The sequence below is a fragment of the Etheostoma spectabile genome, chromosome 9 (assembly GCF_008692095.1).
Source record: "Etheostoma spectabile isolate EspeVRDwgs_2016 chromosome 9, UIUC_Espe_1.0, whole genome shotgun sequence".
NCBI classification, from domain to species: domain Eukaryota; kingdom Metazoa; phylum Chordata; class Actinopteri; order Perciformes; family Percidae; genus Etheostoma; species Etheostoma spectabile.
Genome location: NC_045741.1, coordinates 15,002,141 through 15,022,422, shown reverse-complemented (window position 1 = coordinate 15,022,422; position 20,282 = coordinate 15,002,141). Strand labels below are relative to the sequence as shown.

At 38.2% G+C, this 20,282-nt stretch overlaps 1 protein-coding gene across 3 annotated transcripts in view; it reads left to right on the top strand.

Annotated features, from left to right (window-relative positions):
• Positions 1-20,282, top strand: part of homer3b (homer scaffold protein 3b) — a 43,718-nt gene that overhangs the window by 8,673 nt on the left and 14,763 nt on the right. For 2 of the 3 annotated variants that reach the window (XM_032524991.1, XM_032524988.1), the window contains 5 exons: positions 7,639-7,795; positions 10,268-10,399; positions 11,083-11,190; positions 16,528-16,536; positions 18,701-18,837. In XM_032524991.1, the coding sequence (XP_032380882.1) occupies positions 7,639-7,795; positions 10,268-10,399; positions 11,083-11,190; positions 16,528-16,536; positions 18,701-18,837 (543 nt within the window). The remainder of the gene's footprint in view (positions 1-7,638; positions 7,796-10,267; positions 10,400-11,082; positions 11,191-16,527; positions 16,537-18,700; positions 18,838-20,282) is intronic. The other variant, XM_032524989.1, reaches the window with a different exon arrangement.

Here is a 20,282-nt window from a genome sequence, read left to right as displayed (position 1 = left end):
TATATATATATATATATATATATATATATATATATATATATATATTGTCTGTCGTCCAGATGGAGCCATCATAGAAGTCTTTCTGTTTATGGCAGGAATTTGTAATATTTCCCTTAATGGAATTATTTTATTTGTATGGGTGTGAATGTGAGACAGAGCTTGCTAGCTTTTGAGGGAACGTGTAGTTATAAATCCATCAGTTGGCACCACATTAAAATCATCAGATGATGCAGCAGTTACGGCCCCCTGCGTCCCCTGCAGACGTGTGTGGTGCACGAATACAAAGACGTGCACAAGTAAAGATAAAATGTCCCAGAGAGGCATGCCAAGTTGTTTTGCTGGTAGAGGTTTGAGCTACACTTGAGGATTCAGCCCTGTTTCCCCCGCTGGCCTGCCTGCCTGGGCTCTGATCCCAGCAGAGCTTTCTCTTCTGTGTCTCCCAGGTTTTTTTTCGGAGTATGTCTTTTCTGTCTCCTCCACTCTGACCCTGAATACATGTTGTTGTTTTTTGTTTTTGTTTTAAATCCCAAAGAGAACTAGCTTTCCTTCATTGGAAAAGTGGTGGTTCTGCCAGTGTTTCACAAAACCAGCTCTCAAAGGCTTCTCCAGTAACTCACATTGGTTTTAGCACATCTCCAGCACTATTGCCCCTAAAAATTAAGACAATTCTTTTTTTTTTTTTCTTTTTTTTTTTTATTTGGCCTGACTTTGAGTGTTTGGGGTCTGTAAAAATATGTTAATCTTCTATAGAGTAACAATAGTCAATTCTTCGGTATGGTATTACCAGCTGGTTTGGGAATTTGACAGTAAAATCTAAAACTCAGATTTTCAATCTGGTTAAGACGGCAGGCAAAATTATGGGAACACCTGCACCTCTTAACCCGCAGGAGCTTTTTGATCAGGCAACAATCAGGCAGGCTAAGACCATTCTGTCTGATAAAGCTCATGTTTTGTTTTCACAGTTTGAGCTGTTGAACTCAAAGAGGTACAAGGTTCCTCTGTGTAAATATAACAGGTATAAGCACTCATTTGTTCCTCTCACAGTTAAGCTTATTAATGAGCAGCGATGAACATATGACTATGAATTCTTAAATGTATATCTGTGACTGTGATGGATGAAAAGGATGAATACTTTTTTTTTTTTTTATTGTTTTGTTTTCTGAAGGATGGCTTTTATCTTATTTTAGTATAGAAAATGGTAAATATGCAATTTGCACAGCCCTTTGAATAGCCCATATGTTGACTGTTGACATTTGTCTTTTAATAGTTTTTAACCCTGTGCTTGTCGTTTGTAACTCTGTGTGTGTAACTCTTGCAGCAAAGTAAGTTACTCAGTGTCCAAAACAAATTTCTCCTTAGGGAGACTATTAATAATACTTTGACTTTGATTTTTTCCTCTAAAGACAATTTAGAAATTAGAGAGAAAATTATTTGGATAAACTACTAATCTCATTTGATGTTGAATATTATTTTGTCCCAGCTTCTTAATTTGAATGATTTTCAGTTTTGCTTCTGTCTAATGTGAAGTGATGAACTGAATATCTTTTAAGTTTGGAGTGTTTGTTGACCTCTGGGACAATGTGACAAACATTTTTTCTGTCATTCTATAAACCTAATGATTTTGAATGGAGAAAATAATTTATGTATTAATAAATGATTGAAATAATCATTACTTGCTCTCTAATGTGCATTAGAGAGCAGGGAGGAATTGAGTTTGGAAACAAAGTTGGCTGAGGCACTTGTGATGGGCTTTAATGTGAGTTTTTCTAATTATGAAATAACATCCCACATTTCTCTTGAAAGATAGACTAAAAATAATATTTGTAATTAGTGCTCTTCCACAGAACAAACTCCAAAGGGATATTTTATAAAGTTGTGGCTTGTTATTGCCCTCAAAATGCTTTAAAAGAACTTTTAATCAGGTGGCTGGGTTAGCTCAGTTGGTAGAGCAGGCGCACACATACAGAGGTTTACTCCTCAACGCAGTGGCTGCGGGTTCAACTTCAACCGGCGGCCACTTGCTGCATGTCATTTCCCCTCTCTCTCCCATTTCACGTCTTCATCTGTCCTATAAAAGTAAAGCCTCAAAGGCCCCAAAAAATAATCTTAGAAAAAATTAACTTTTAATCTGTTTGGTAGGAGGTCAGTGTGGTTTCTATGATTTTATTTTTTTATAGTGTAGTGGTACCTTGTTTTTCCATTTATTAAACCTCCGTGTGTTTATAGCTTAACTTAAAACTTCCCCATAGGACCTCATCTTACCCAGTTAGAGGCTTAAAGTGCTCATGTTATGCTTTTTTGGCTTTTCCCTTTCCTTTATTGTGTCATAAATATTTTGGTTTACCAAGTGAAAAAGCCCAAAGTCCAACCAAAAGGGACTTACCATCTCCATCAGAAAACACTGTTCACAAACTGCTCTAAACAGCTCTATTGTAGTCTAGTCTTTACCTCCGTGACGACCGTGCGTCACTTTGGAACACGTTATAATGTTCGCCTAGCTGCTAGCGTGGCACGCTCTCAAACTCTGTCTCTGACTGGGTAGTAGTCCTTACCTAGGTACTTGCACGCACAGGTTCCAGTTCCTTCCCCCACAGAGAGGTGACGTTCCACGTCCCCAGAGCCAGCCTCTGCCTCCCGGGTTTGGTCCGTCTAGGGGCACTTGACCTTTGCTGCCTCCCATGTGGCACCCGACCCCAGCGGTTCCTCCCACAGGTGGTGGGCCCATGGGATGGAGAGAATGATGCCACATAGCTTCTTTTGACTGTGCCTACCTGGGCTCCCTCTCTGCCTCGCTCACTCATAGGGTTTTTGAACCATTCTTTGTCTGGCCCCTCACCTGAGACCACTTTGCCATGGGAGACCCTACCTGGAGCACACAGCTCCAGACAACACAGCCCTCAGGTTCATAGGGACACACAAATCTCTCCACCACAATAAGGTAATCGTTCCCAGAAATGACAAAAATACGGTGTCTTTTGAAAATTAAATTATGTAAATCTATTCTGATGTAACCCTAAATAAAATTATGGACCTGAAAATTAGCATAATATGACACTTTAAGTAAGACACTATGAGACCTACAGAGTCAGTGAGGTTTTCATTCTCAATCCTGGGGAAACAAAAATGTGACAAAGTGCCTGAAACAGTTTACACCTCATAAAACATGTTTTTGACCCATTTAATTGCTGAGCTGTAATCTGAACACAGCTCTCCCTCAACTCACACACTGATGTGTGTACAGTATGATGGAGGGGGGGGGATGGGCCAATGTATATTTGACCTGGAATAGATGGATGACTACCAAATAGTATATGATGTAGCTCCACTTCAACCAGCCCCAACATTATCATTCTGTGTACATGGTAATGATAAAAGGATGGCTGTGTGAGTTTTTGTGTTTTTGGTTACTTAAGTATATTTTGCTGCAAACATTTCCGTAATTCAAAATGTGCAGAAGTTTGATTGTGATTGAGCATTGTTACATGGTGGTATTGCACAACCAGTGGAGCTATTTAGATACTATATTGCTCTTTTATCAGACGTAAATGTGGTAACTTATATTCCTGTGGGGTTAAATATGTTGGGCTGATTTGAGGTTCTTAAATTTTAGCTTAACGATTTAAATGACAGCACTTCAGGCTGTCAGATATGAGTAGCTCTCTCCTTTTAGTAATGTGGGGTTTTACCCTCACAACACCTGATTTGATAAAAGGCTACACAGGTTCATAGCATTGACTGTATACAACAGGTTCACTCCTCTCGTCAACTACACTCCTCTCTAATGCCCTGCATTAGGTTATACAGCTTCTGTGGCTGTCAAGCAGCTGTGTAGTGTTTGCTCTCCCTCAACTCGGGGGGGAAAATTTAATCCAGTTTTAATCTGCTCATCTCATCAAACCTTGACGGGATGCATCCTGTCTGAGCTGATTAGCTTGACAGGCTTTTCACTGAGCAACATCAAGACGGGCCAAATGAATGACGGATTGTTAATTTCTGTGTGATCCGCTGTGACGGCATTGGAGCTGATGGGTAGTCAGTCATTGTTTGTCATTAAGATGAGAATATGATAGAATAAAAATCCTGAGAGAAGCTCTTTTTTTATCTTAATTCTTTATTTTTGACTTATTGGCCTATTGCCTTTTAATGTCCTGGTTATCAGCTACGCAGCCAGATCATTAGTTTTATTGAGCATAATTAAGCACCTTCTTAATGGTGCTGTTTCTTTGCTTGATTTGTGTCTGTTTGAGCTGGATTTTACCTCTTGCAAGTGAGATAAATGTTTTGATTGAACTCTCCTTCCTGAAAAGCTTTGACACACTATCCTGGAAACTTGTTTTTCTTTCTTAAAATTGGTAGAGAAACTGTGAAAGAACCAGCAATTTTTACTATTAACCAAAACCTTTTTTCACTTTATAAATTGTTGCTAAAATGGCCTTGCTCAAGGGCAATAGCACACTGGCAGTTAAAGGTGATAGAGATGATAACTCTGTCTATCGACTGAAATGCTCAAGCTGGGGAATAATATGCATTATTGAATGCTTGGAGGCTACATCCAGGTTGCCCTACAAATGCCCTGTCTTTAGCAGTGTTTGGTTATTGTTTTTGTCAGGATGCAGATTGAACTCTTAGGTTACTGCAACCTTAATTGTGGGCATAATTGGGCAGAGGTTACAGGTAGAAATAATTCAAGTGGTTGAGTTAACAGCCAAATAAAATCTGTGTTTTCCTGGCCAAATGATGATCGACTGTTGCCAACTTTGTGGCTAAATTTGTGACGTTTTAATCTCCTGCCATGTTATTTCTTAGAAGTGCATGAAAACAGTTCTACAATGGCAACGTATCCCATGTGTTTTCTGGTTGGAAAAACATTGCACACAATACCTTACAACAGCCTTTCACATTTTGCGATTGGTGTTACCGGCATAAAAATCCCGAAACCCAGCAGTGACATGTCAACTACAGTCCAAACTCTTTATCAGTGCCATCATGAAGCATGTATTGCAAACATGCAGTAAAAAGTTGGCATTGGCATGTCTAAGATTTAATCCAACACGACACATAACTGTGTTCGCTGCTATAGCAACAACTGTATTGCAACAGCAGCATGTTTATTGCCGCACATTTTGATACTTGAAAGAAAAGTTTGGTAAGAGTCAGTGTCAAGAATCAGAATACCTCCCTGTTCATGGCTGTGATCATTTTTATTGGCAGACATTTTGGTTGTTGTAGAGGGAGAAACACAGGTGTAAATGAAACCATTATTGGCTTCATTCCATTGAGGTGTTCTAGTTGGTCATGACAGAGAGCCAGTATACTCGGTAGCGGGACACTATTATTGTTATTGATTGCACCTTTTCTGCTAATTATGTCAAAATATCTGCTGTGTAAAAGGTCCATAGAAAGAGCTCACATGGCTGAAATCAACTTTTTAAGCAGCATGACACAATAAGACATAATAAGCTAAGCTAGTTAGGTACGAGCCTTGTATTCCCATGATGTCATTGAATCAGTGATTATGAATAAATAAAAAATGCACATTGTCTTTTGCTTTGACCAAAGTTTGTTGTCCATTTTTACAATTTAGATGATGTGCACCCACAATCTTCATCCATTAAGGTTCATTTAAAAAAAGAGGAAAAAAAAGAAAAGGAAAAAAAATATATATATTTATTTATTTTTATGTGTGTATATATATATATATATATATATATATATATATATATATATATATATATATATATATATATATATATATATATATATATATATATATATATATATATATATATATATATATATATATATATATATATATATATATAAAAGAAATACCAGTGTGCTTTGATCAAAACAAAAATCAAAACTTTTAGTCTTCAGCTTTCAATCTTTTACTATCATAGAAATCCTATTTATGTGGCAGCAAACAAACAAGAGTCTGTAACCCCTGCAAGAAACTGGAAGGGGAGTTATCAGAATATCTGAATTGAAGCAAAACTGCTGTGTATCACAAACTACATTGGTAATTTTTGTACCGTGACTCCCTGTTGTACAGTTAACTTTGACCCACATTTGTATTTATTGTATTTTAGCTGTAGCCATCTGGACCTGACTGACACCTAAATCTGCTTCCTTGGCTGTGCTGCTATTGTCTATTGTCAATTGTAGCTACAGTAATCTGTGTTGAAACAATATTGACTATTGTGTGTATGCAAATGTACAGTAATTCCAACCAAACCCAGTGGGAACAATGCTTCATATAGATAATGCTGACCTATATAAATTATTTCTCTTGCTTAGACAAAGAAAAACGCCTCCTCCCTGCACACATTATCCTCATTAATGTCTATATAATGGACTTGCAATGGGAATGGCTCATTGCATACATTGACATTATGCAATCTCTATTAGCTGTGTAATGTTGCATGAATTCATCGCAGAGTCCCTCAATGCCTGTGAGCCTCTATCCACGGTTAGAGGCCCCACAGCATGGTTCTTCAAAGAGACCAGGATGGCTAATTGGACTGCTAGCAGTTGGCAAATCTTCAGCTTCATTTGCACAAATAGCCTCATTGCACCAGAACATCAGTGACCCCAAGGTTCCTAAAAAACACAATTGCATTCGGAATTGGGGTTATTTTTCTATAGCTTTATCCATTGTTAATGGGGCCTTCAAAGTGCCAAACAAGTCAATGATTTGCACTCAAAACAGATGAACAAGATGATAATGATATTCCATTAATTTCAGTGATGTGTATAGATGTCTTAGCCCTTTGGCTTTGATTTGTGTACTAAAAAAGGGGTTACTGTGTGACATTTCCATTTTCCAAGCATTGCATAGCTCAAAAGGATAACTGAATGTATTTATATCATTTTTGCCTTAATTATTTCAAAAAAGCAGCACATCAAAGCTTAAATTAATTTTTGCTTTGTCTGAAAATGTACACCATCCAGAATATGTCTATACTAGGTAATATATTTATAAACATGCTGTCAATAAAATGAATAAAGCAAACGTTATAGGATAATATTGATGACAAAACATCTGGCTTGGTCTGGTGCTCGACTCGCAACACACCACAAATAGTATAATGGCATGTGCAAAACCAGTTTTTCTGCCTGAGGTTTGGTTTCATTTGTCTTGTTTTTTTAAATATCTGTTCTCCCACCACCTCGATAACATGAAGATGAATGGAAGTTGTGGTGCTCAGAGCACTGAAAAATTCAAATTAAAATGGTAAAGTTAAGTTGTAGTTTTTAACTGACTTTCAGATCAGTGTATAATAATGATGTTTAGAGTTTGCATTAGACTTGGGATGACAGTCTGCTCGCTCATCTTTATAGTCGGAGCCCCTGAGGTGAGTTTCTCCGCGGAGAAACTGGCTCAGCGACGAGTATCACATGCAGGCAGATTTATACTTCTTAAATTCATGCATGTAACACTTAACCTCAGGCTCACCTCACTGTTTGTTACAGAGCTGAGTGACAAATGAAGAGTTCAGGCAGAAGATAGATTCATTCACGTCCCTCAAAAAAGTGACACGTGCTGTTACAAAGTGATTAATAGCACAACATTTCACCAAATGAGATGCTTTCCAAAAGATTCTTTCATAACATTAAGTTCTGTTGTGTATTTTTAAGGGAGCAGCCCATCTTCAGCGCCAGAGCTCATGTCTTCCAGATTGACCCGGCCACTAAGCGCAACTGGCTGCCAACCAGCAAACACGCCGTCACCGTGTCCTTCTTCTACGATGCCAGTCGTAGCGTCTACCGCATCATCAGTGTTGGTGGGACAAAGGTGGGAGCCCACCACACACATGACTGCACAGAAAAGTATGCATACATGTTATTTCATGTGTTCACATTACACATATTGATATTTGGTTTTCAGGTCAAGGTACACAAAAAGGCAAGTCATTCTTCTTAGTCTTTTAAGACGAGAAAAGTACCAATAAATCATCCTTTAAACCAGCTTTCTTTTTAAAAGTCTTTTTCAGCATTGTTTGATTATTAAGTGGTCTGTGTTTAAAATTGATCATAGTATTTCTGTCAAATAAAGCCAGAACAAGGGACTTCATGAAAAGTCAAATCAATCTTTTGTTGAGCCATTTCCCTCTGTAGTAACATTCTGCAGCTTGCTGCACGCAGCAGTGAGTTTTTTGTTTTTTATCATCCATCCGTCCATCCATCCATCTTCGTCCGCTTATGTGGTATCGGGTCACGGGGGTAGCAACTCCAGCAGGGGACTCTAAACTTGCTTTCCCGAGCCACATTAGCCAACTCTGACGGGGGGATCCTGAGGCGTCCCCAGTCCAGGTTGGAGATATAATCCCTCCACCTAGTACTGGGTCATCCCCAAGGCCTCCTCCCAGCTGGACGTTCCTGGAACACCTCCCTAGGGAGGCGCCCAGGAGGCATCCTTACCAGATGCCCGAACCCCCTCAACTGGCTCCTTTAGATGCAAAGGAGCAGCGGCTCTACTCGGAAATCCTCATGGATGACTGAGCTTCTCGCCCTATCTCTAAGGAAGACGCCAGCCCCCCTCCTGAGGAAACCCATTTCGGCCGCTTGTACCCCGGATCTTGTTCTTTTGGTCATGACCCAGCCTTCATGAGGTGAGGGTAGGAACGAACACTGACCGGTAGAGTTTTGCCTTCTGACTCGGCTCTCTTTTTGTCACAACTGTGCAATAAATGGAATATAAAACCGCACTCGCTGTGCAGATTCTCCGACCAATCTCCTGCACCATTGTCCCTTCACAAAGGTATTTAAACTCCTTCACTTGTGGTGAGGACTCATTCCATACCTGGAGAAGGCACTCCATCGTTTTCCTGCTGAGAACCATGGCCTCAGATTTAGAGGTGCTGATCCTCATCCCAGCCGCTTCACTCGGCTGCGAACAGATCCAGTGTTTGTTTTTTTTATTTATCACATATTAATATTAGTATTACACTAGTAAGGACTCTTCTGTATCAAATCCTCATTAGCTCCCTATCCTGCAGATTCTTCGGATTAATGTAAATAAATCTGTTTTCCGTTTGGTTTTGGCTGTTATGGGTATGGATGCATTAGTCCAAGAATATTTATAACACCAGCACTGACCGCATTTCACCTAAAATGAAAACTCTTTGTAGTTATCACCCAGTTGTGCCAATTTAGCTCCCTGAGACTTGGGGCTTTTGGAGAAGAGACCAAAGAAATCTACATTTGGCAACAAATCCACCTCATCAGACTGTTCGCTAGAGAGTATTTCTGAACAGATCAACGCACACCACAACAAGCTTTTTCACTTACCTCTCATTCTGGCCTGGCTGTTGGATGTCTTTTTTTTTGCACGCATTGTTCTCCAATAGACCTCTATAATGTTTTTAACTGTAAATGACACAACTGCAGATTCCGACAACTACATTATCTAAATGTGAATTTTGTAATTAATGTTCCCGTTTTATTTATTGTTGCTAATGATCCTAAAGAAAGCCATAGAACTGAAACAGACACCAGCCTGTTTACTGTAATCAGCTGCTGCACAGTGAAGAGTTGGCCTCTTGATAATCAAAGGAAAATCAGCATATTTTCTGGTCAAGTACATGCAAAGGAAAAATAACAATGAGCGGAAATAAATTTGGCATTTAAAGATGACATAAATTATTAATGTTCTTGTTGGTTCTGGATATTGTGTCTTGGTTGTGTCTTTTAAAATGACATTTTGAAGGTATTTTAAGCATGTAACGTAGCTTAATTAATGCATATGATTAACATGGAACTGCAGCACCCCAGCAGTTAATGCAACTTCGTCACAGATACTGTAGTTTTACAATAGCTGTGATGAAGATTTACTTAAAAAATCTAAAACAGAAGGAATTAATGAAGTGGAAAAAATTGTTTTAAATACGGTATAAAACGTGATTTTAAAAAAGTATTAAAAATATTAAAACAAAAAAGATAAATGTGTTACAGTAAACAAATTACTTTATTTGTGTAGCAAAGATTAAGTATAAATCATTTAAAAGAAATTTAACAATATAAACATAATTTCTCTTCTATCTGTATGTCAGATTTATGTTAGGGTTGACCCTCTATAAATTGTGGCTGAACACCCTCCAGTGTGCATATTGATAATACAACATGTTTACAACTCTCTGTTCTTGCTTTGTTTTTATGTATATATCCAACAAGTATATATCAACATCCCACTTTTCCCACTGGGATCTCCTAAAAATATATTTTTGGTCATGTTGTTTATTACATGTTGTATTGTCTGTCATGTCAGGCCATCATTAACAGCACCATCACCCCCAACATGACTTTCACCAAAACCTCCCAGAAGTTTGGTCAGTGGGCAGACAGCAGGGCCAACACCGTCTACGGTCTGGGCTTCTCCACGGAGCAGCAGCTGCAGCAGGTAAACGTCGCTCACACACACCTGGGCAACATTTAAACAAAATACATCAATACTTCAGAGTTTTTCATTTATTATATATATTACACAGAGAAGGAGAGGGTGAAAAAGAGGAACTATGCAGCAGGAGTGTACAGTGATGTGATGATGTCCTCCCATTTTCAATGCATATTAACATATTTTTTAGTCTGTCAGTGTCTCATGCAGCTGGATGTAATTTAAACATAGACCCAAAATGTCTCCAGTATCTGTTCTTAACCATGATGCAAGTTGTCATACACTTCCTCCCACAATAACTATTTTGTCTGCGAGATATGGATTTTACTTTGAGAAAACATGACATTTTGAGAACATCTGTCAGACACAGATGTGTTTCTTCTACATTAAATTCAGCTGTCATCAAGAGTGAGTGCAAACTATGCTTGGATTGCTATAATGAAATTACAGATGAAGAACAAAAAGGAGTCTGAGGTCACAGCATCTCAACAATAAATGGAACAAATATTTGTTATGCCAGAATGAAGCCGCATGATAAATAAGTAATACAGCCAAGAAGTCAGATATATGAACTTACATTATCATGTACAAAAAGAAGATTTACGGATGATGCAAGTACTGTATGTTGTTTGAGTTTCTAGGTTATCTTGGCGGACAGTGTAACTTCTGTCTTTTCTCTCCACCTGCAGTTTGCAGAGCAGTTTAAGGAGGTGAAGGAGACGGCCCGTCTGGCCAGAGAGAAATCTCAGGAGCGGTTTGAACTAGCCAACCCTGCGCTCAACATTGCAGCTCCAGAGGTAAAACTCTGTTTTATTGTTAAGTTTCTTAAATTGATATTTGAGAGGCTTTGAGCAACAAAATTAATGTTTGTTTACTGCCGTTATACTGGAGAGGTGGAAACATTCTCAAATGGCAGGGATATAAATCAAAACAATCTGCATGAGGGATAGTTTCATTCCAATTTTAAAGAATTAAGGGTAATGAGGAGAGATAAAAAAATAGGTTGATTTTTTTATTTTTTTATTTATAATAGTGTGACTATTAGACCAAGCAAATTGTCCACTGTGTGCAGACATCACTGCTGGTAAAGATCCAAAAACCACTTTTATTATTTTATAAAATTCTGAAAGGTTTGTATATCAGACTTTAGAATGAATATACTATAAAATTGTTGTCTAGCAGTGGCCTTTAATAGGGTTAATGGTCAACAGTTTGAGGTTCAGGACCTTAAAAGGACATGATGGTGTAACCCCCAGGCCATTACAACAGAGTGAAGTGGTAATACCCCAATGAACTTGGTGACTTTGTTTCTATTTTAGACATATACTGAATCACAAGGGATCAGATATATTCCCATCTGGCCACTCCATTATTCTCCCATTGGTTAACTCCATTAAAAGATTTCATGCATGACAAATGGATATTGTAGGCAGAAAGAAACGCTGGCGCTGAAGGTGTTTTGGATGGGCAGTAATGGCCGGGGGTGAGAGAAAGAAGATTGAAGGGTCAGGAGAATGGAGGAAAGCTGAATCGTCTATAATTGAAGAGAATCTAGCTGCTGCTGAAAGGACAATGGCCAGCTTTTATCCTGCCAATGGAGTAAGAGTTTGCCTGAAGTGGAAACTTTTCGTCCTTCACCTTTTCCCTGTTAAAAAACAAAGTGCACTGTAGTGACATTACAAGTAGATCACAAGACTGGGGCAGTTCTTCTGACATTTACAACATCAAAATCAACTACTAGGATACACCCTGTTCGAACGGCTGCAATGTTATTGTACTATACCGTGGCCTTTGGGGGAAGCCCACCTTTTTAATTTATTTTTTTCACCGGGGGGGTTGTGCACTTGTAACTTACAATGACTTGTGTATTTACATAACAGCTACAAGTGTATGCACTATACAGGATTTACCCCATTACACTTTTATCGACAGGAATTGATAGGTCAAACAGCCACCCACAAATAGTCTATAAGCAAAGCATCAGGCTGTCTTTGAGATATCACATGAACAACGGTTAAAGTTAAAGTTATAGTTATAGGCTACCGAAGAATAGCATAATGTTCTCCGTTCCGTTCAGGCCTTAGTGATGCACTCCAAGCTTCTATCCTGAACAAACAGCCATGTATATTGGCTCTTCCAGTCTCTCCACTGCTGTCTGTTCCAATTTAACGGGAGAGAGGAGCAAGAGGGGTTAGGATCGTGATCAGCCTCTGACGAGCTGTTACCATCACCCTCTTCAACCCGAGAGGAAATTATTTCTTCAGCTCCTTCTGCAGAATGCAGAATGGATTTCAAGAGCTTTGTGCGCCAATTAATGGCCTCCAACATTTATGTATTTTTTTTTTTTTTACAAAACTTTGAGTTAACATGTACTCAACATGAGTTGAATTTTTACCTCAGCGCCGCCACGCCTTTATGCTCATGCCAAGAATAGCATTTATAGTTATCTTTATTGAAGTGAATTAGGTCTGAATCGCTGTCATGGATGGATGAATGAATAATTTTGCAATTTTACACGTTATAATCCACGATGATCACATTACAAAAAACTGAAATTGCACGTCAAAATGACACATTGTCAGTATTTTTAGAAACACCCCAAAATTTCACAAATCACGTTTTCAGGGGAGTCTGTCTTGTTAAAGTGAGCCGAGCTCCTGTCATTCTAATCTTAATGAAAATATATTTTTTAGGTTGAGTGTAAAAAAATCCTTTTGATGGTTGCAAATTAGCTTTTAACTGAAACACTTCACATCAGATTAGGGCTCAGTTTGCTAATGCCTTAGTGTATTAGACATTGATCCGCTGTTTTCTTTTTGATCTCCTATCTCAAATTTTTGAGACTAGGAGTCAATGACAACAGCTTAGTTTGAGATGTAAATGTTTGTAAATTAGGAGTGAAAAAACGGATAAGGTAATAAAATGGATGGATTGAATGAATTGATCCTGTTTTACGCATGATTAGTAACTTGATATTGCAATTCTTGCCAGTTGTACACTGCAAATGAAGTTCCTTCTCCTGCATGTCTCCGCTTTGGCCAGGAAGAGTTGCTGTAAGATATAACGGCAAGTACTGTACTCTAAAACACTGGTGTTCCTATGTTGGAATAAAAATGGATAACAATGAATGGATGAATTTTTTTTAATTGCGGTGAATAAATTAAGTGTTAAACGGCTGATTTCATGGCCTTGGTGTAAAGTGCAAAGTCAAAATGTACACACAGAGGTCAAAGGCCAGGGTCAGCAAGCATTGATGTAATATCAAACCATGGCAACGAGAGACCGGTTTGCCTGTTGGGTAAAACACATGCAAAAACACCACCTGGACAGTACTGCGAGGTTGGACTGGGGCGAGCAGCCTGCACCGATTTCTAGAAACACAGCAGCAGTCATTGATTTTGTGTCAGGCAAACATAGAAGTGTTGTTGAGGTTATTACCACATCTTCTGACTCACTGTTGCATGTTGTAAAACACCATAGTGCTGACTGTCTGAACCTGTGTTATATAGAAATAATACCCAATCAAAGCTGTTATGGAGTGTGAGTATACAAGGTTATTGTACGTATGACATACGGCTGGGTATTGATGGCTATAAGGCCAGTTAAGAGCTCCATTAAGGCTTTTATTTACCAACAGTTTAGTACTGTTTAAAGCTTTCCACAAACCTCTCATAGTTATTGTAAAGAAGAAGAAAACTGTAAAGATCACTGACTTCTGGAGTTGTATACACAATAATGTTTGAGTAATGTTTGAGTTCAATGTTGGAACTACCTTTTTGTTGGTAGAATGGTAATTGAATAATACTGGAAGCAAACATACAGCCAAATATGCAAACCTTATATCACAATAAACCTACAACAAATGTTGGAGGGAAGCTGCAGTATTTTGTCTTGTTTTAATTTCCTCCTCTATATCAGGATGTTTTGCATCCCATTCAGCTGGTCAGTAACAGTCGTGGTCAGTAACCATCAGTATTGCAGAGCCATCTCTGCAGCCTTGAGCTCCACAGAGCATACTCTGCCTCTGATATATATGGATGGCAGCAGGGGATCTGCATGCAGTAAAGCTCCAGCTTTCATGCTTATTTGCAGAGCTCAGAGATGAGATAAAGAAGATGGTGAAGTTCAGTGAGATAAAAACGAAGAATAATCAACAGCAAAATAGAAAGCATTGCAGAACTGACAAGTGTAAAGAAGAAAATCATTTTTATGCCATGAAATAATATTCATGGGATGTATTTATTTTTTGAGTAAATGCTTTATTTAAGGGTTTTAGTATTGACCATTGCTGTGTTTATGGCATGTGTTGTGCAGTATAATGTCTAGTTTTATTGTTTAAATTAATAAATCTATTCATTTACTAGTTCTTTAAGAAGTCAAGAGGATAAACAGTCAAAATATTCTGATTGAATCACTGACATATTAAAATTAATAGAGAATACACCCGCCAGGGCATTTTAGGTGAGTTAATATTTGTTTTGAAAGACCCAAATCCTAAAAAAGAAATGGAACAATAGTAACAAAAATACTAGAACAATTAAAACTTGTTAGAAATGTCAGATTACTTATTGGCCAAGGTTTCCAGGCGACCAGAGGAGACTCCAGGAAGTTACCAGTCCCAGCCAAGAAATAGTTTGCCCACTGAAAAACTGCAAACTGTCACTTTTAATTTTTTTGGTTTATGTTGAACATACAAAATTTACCATGTTAATTAGGGAGCTTTAGAGGTGCTGGTAGACATATCTTGTAAATGATGGAGAGTGCGTGAAAAACTAGTGAGCAAGTGAGGAGAGAAATCAGAATAGATTGCTTAAAGTAATGGATAAAAATGAAATGTCCAGCATTGCTAGTTTAAGTGGTGGTAGTATGAATGCACACTCTTCTGTTTTTCTATTTAAAAAAATAGAGACAAAGCCTTAACATGGATAATTCCAAGAGTACTGTGTATTATATGAAGAAATTATCGTAACAATATCCATCGTTAATGCAGTGAATGTGCCTACTGTAATATCAATTCAAAAAACGCATTTGGAAACATGACATGTGATGTTGATGTTTGTCAGACCAAACAAAGGTTTTGAACCAATGAGCCACACAGTAATGGTACATAAATGCCAAAAAAGAGTAAAGAAGAGATGACATATCTGCCCATAGATCATCTGAACAGTATACTGAACATTATAAGGCCACGGAAGCCTATTTCCTCCTCTGACAGGTGACAGATGTCATTTATTTGTGCTTGCTGATTGGAGCTTTTTTTCTTTGTGAACTCCTCCCATACATGGTAGCTGTGCAGATGCAGAGAGGCAGAGAGGCAAACAGAAATGCCAGTCATCAATATTTTAAACCATAGGCTTGGCATTACAACCAGCTAAAAACAAGGGTGGGTTTTGGGCTGTGTGTTGTTGTGTATTCGGAAGGACAGGTGCTTCAAGGGAAGCCTGAGCATGTACCTCTGATGCATGAATAAATAAATCAGGTGTGGGGTCTCTGTGAAACGCGGTGCGGGAGCTTTATAAAGCTAAGGGAGCAAATGGACTGATGCTCAGATAAATAAGTAAACAGTGTAGATGTACTTAAGACTAACAGTGGCACAGAGACATCATGATGAAAGCTCTTAGGAAAGCCGTTGAATATTTAAAGTATCTGGGATTTCCATTGATTACAAAGCAAGCCTCCTCTCAGGACCTAGAAATTTTGGGGTTAATTCAACATGCGCGTCCACACAAACACATTTATTTTTTTTCTCGGGTTTCATGGTCTTTATAGTTGTATTTTAGGTGGTCGATAATAAAGTAAAGACTAGAAGAAAATGTCACTCAAACAAATGTGGGCGAGGCTTTGGCCTCTTGTACTCTTGATGACTGTTTGTTTTCTTAGTTCAGCCTTCATTTGCAGTCACTGTTCCTGTTGATGATCTTCTTCTGTTCTCTCAAACATAAAATGAATGAATAGCTGTGTAGAAACCAAGCCCCCTTGAAAACAGTGAATGGTAAAGATTTCATGAACTGAGCTCAGGATGGATCACTGGTTGAAATAATGGCACGGTTTTAATTATCTTGTAACTATTTTCTGTTTCTCCTCATCTGCCTCTCCCTTTCTCCGATGCACCATGGGACATCTTCATCTCATAGCTCTCCCAGGTGCGTAAAAACACACACTCAACTCCACTCCACAATCAAATAGCAATCCAAAGACAACCAGCTTCACTGCTGTGTTTGTAGTCATGCTTCTCAGGGTTGTATGGACTAATGTGCTCAATAATTCATCTGGAGTCTGATCAAAGTTGACTTCAGAGCAAATTTAGCTTTAAAGCCCAGCTGGTGTTTACTACATAAAACTAAAGTTTTGTTAACAACAGTAACAACAACACAAAATGTAATTTTTAATCTGTACATTCTATCGAAGATGCACAGAATATGGCAGCTAAATACATCTGAATTTACTTCATCACAGTTGAGAAGATCCAGACTGCACACGTCATCAAATATCCCCTGAGAACAGACAATGCACTGAATTGTCCTTTTTAAAAGTAAAAAATTCCTTTGAACTCAGCCTAATTAGTCATTGGTCGTAGGCTTGTACTCTAGTGTCTCTGCCTTGTTTCAACTCGGCCTGTTAGCGAAGAACATACGGAAAAACTGCTGTAAATTTGTAATCCCATTTATGACTTAAACATGATCTACAGTATGAATTATTCAGAGATGCGCACAGCCGATCCCTTGGTTTGGGGTTGAACTGGAGTTGTATTAGCTTTGATTTTTCCCGTTCTTGGGTTCCTTTCACTGGACACAGTGCTCATCCACATGAGTCAGCTGTGTGTTTTATTTCCACATCCATCCATAAGGTCAAAGAGAAAGCTGCTCAGCTCCTGATAATAAACTTTGGGCCTCAGGGGAATACACTCAGGCTTGCACAAATTAATAATACAAGCTGCTTCTTCTTTTTTTTCTTAAAATAAGTGCAGGGTTGTAATGCTTCAGTGAGGCACTTGGTCGTTGACAAGTTCAGGTTTAGGTTACTACACAGAAAGAAGAAGAATAAAGACATAGACGGGGGTAAAGAAAAATGCCCAAGCTAATTTATCTGCCTGCTTTTTATAAAAGACTTTCTTTCAGTCTTTTAGCCCACAGCCTCAAACTGAGGAAAATGGTTCACAACACTGTGAAAGGAAGCTTGAACCCATTTCTGGGCAGCATGGAAGGAAAATATGAAAGCAGATTGGTTAGAGTTGACTGTGCCAGGCTGGAGTCAAGCCATCTGCATGCTGTAATGTCATATTCAAAGACTCTTTTGACACAAGAGGAAGAGAAATGGCTCCTCTTGTACTGTACTTTTATTTTATACTGTAGGCTACTCCTAAATACTTAAGAAAAAGCAAAGGCTGCTGACTTTTGTTGCAGATATAGCAGTTTACTTGACTTACAAATCTCCAGAGAAACAAGTTGAACCTTCCTCGTTGTATCGTGGCTGCAGATCCATTTGGTTACTGTGAGAAGCCCTAACCTCTGCTCTAAAACACTGAGTTCTAGCTTTCAAGCTAAGTGTTTTAGTTAATATTAACAAGCAATTATTAGCCACTACTTATTGTATAGTATTAGTGATATCATGAAGGACGTAGTTAGTTCTGTTGGCTTCTAAACAATCCGATGGATCACTTATCAATTATCTACAGTAGATCCTAGTTCCTGTACTTCAGTCATTTCCTGTTGAATCAGAGGCCAGTCAGATCTCTGAGGCTGTATGAAGACAGCTGGGCTCCACACATGGCTGGTTGCTTTGCATGGAGCCTGTTTACAGGAGCACAGATGGGACATATCAAGCACTGTCAGGTTGAGCTCTGTCCTGTTCCGCTACTGTGTCTTGTCCGTTTTGTTCTGATGACAGGTCTGATAGGAAGACAGTAATGGGCCTGTCACCAGCTTCAACCTAAACCTCTTAACCCAGTAAATTGTGCTTAACTTTGTATAAACAGTGTAACATCCAACTAATCAAAAATCTGTTCATGGGTATGCTGGCATATTGGAGCACTTAAAGTCATTTAGGACACCCCTCTAAATAACATAATATAGTGCAGAGAAAATATACTAGTTGTACCCTGTTAAGTGCTATGTCCCCTAAATGGGCACTCTATATTAGAGGACTCTGGTCTGTCTAACCTTATACTACTTTATTGGTTTTCCAGTAGCAGGTTTAGCGTTGATAGAGAATAAAATGAATGTCGTATTAACAGAGCTGCTACTGATTTAATTTTTACTTTACAAAATATCTCATGTCCTGTTCCTGTCATCATCCCTGTTGGTCCAGGAATTGTCGGAGGATCATCATTCTCCGCCGCTGCTCGCAGTTAACGGGCCGGGCGAGGAAAAGCTGTTTCGCAGCACGAGTGCCGAAGTGGAGCTGACGGCAGAGAAAGAGAGGGTCAAAAAGATGTTGTCTGAAGGGTAATGGCAATGTTTTTTGTTTTTTTTACATCAGCAATAAGTTTATCCCTCATGCCTCTGTTTGCACCAGGCTTATTGTCTGGAGAGAAAAGAAAGCGTATTGCCTTTAATGACTTCAAGACCATGATAAGCCCCTCTTGTAGTTGACATTCATGGGCAAGACATTCAGTACTTTTTACATTTCAAGACACTCAATACTTTTTACATTTCAAGACACTCAATACTTTTTGCATTTCAATGTGGTCTTAGATTATCAAGTTTAGTCTTCAGTTTGGGTTTCTTAGTCTTTCTGTAGTTTAAGTTTTTTGTTACCTAATTAGCCTTTTAACAGTGGTAGAATAAGTACATAGATCCTTTACTTAAGTAAAAGTCCTGAATTCAAAATGTTACTTAAATTATCAAAAGTAAATATACTCATTATGCATAATGGCTCCTTACACAGTCTTATGTTATTATAGAATAATATATGGTTTTCATCACTCGCGAATACACATAAGAGCATTTTAATGTTGTAGTCCTTAGATACTTTGTATACTACATGGTAGACAGTATAGAACTACCTTATATCATATACACATTTCATGTGTTTTTTTAATGTAAAAAGTAACCAGTACCTATATCTGTCAAATGATTGTAGTGGAGTTAAAATTGTAATTATTACCTTTGAAATGTGAAGTATAAAGTAGCATAAAATGGAAATACCCAAGAACATAACAAAATGGTACAGTATTTAGTTACTTCTCACCACTGCCTTTAAGTTTTGCACTTTAACCAATAACCTGCAATGATCAGAACATGTGGCCAGACAGCACTTTTAAGACTTTTATTTTATTCAACATGCTGCACATGCATCCATGCTGTATAGTCAACATTCCAGTCCACTCCAGTACAGTATAATGAAAGATTTTCCGATAGAGACTAATGTTTTTTTTTTTAGCTTGTGCACTTTCTGAGCAATAACAATTATACACAAAATGCATAAAGTAGACATTAAAATAAAACAACAGGGAGAGCAGCAGAGGTTAGTGTGTGGGATCACTGGAATGGAAACTATCCGATAGTGTTTAACAAGTTTACTACAAAGGTTGTAATCCATCTCTGACACCCAGCTTGGCCACATGAGCAGATCAAAAAGAATGCGTACCTCTGGTAAGGCCCACAAGTCTTCACGATTTTTATTTTAACAAAACAAATTTTATTAAGTGTTCTGCATCACACTGCTTTTTTTCTGAATTGTTTTCAAGTGATTTTAGTAGTTTATGAAAAATACCCAAAATGTTTTCCCTGCCTCAACCATTGCTCACCTTTTTTTTTTATATCTATTTATTTTTTAATTTACATGCATATCTTTTTGAGATCTCTTTTAAACAAACTAAGTTGAAAACATGACCTCATTGGCACAGTGAACAAGTTTTGTAGAGACTGCAGAACTCTGCATTTACTCT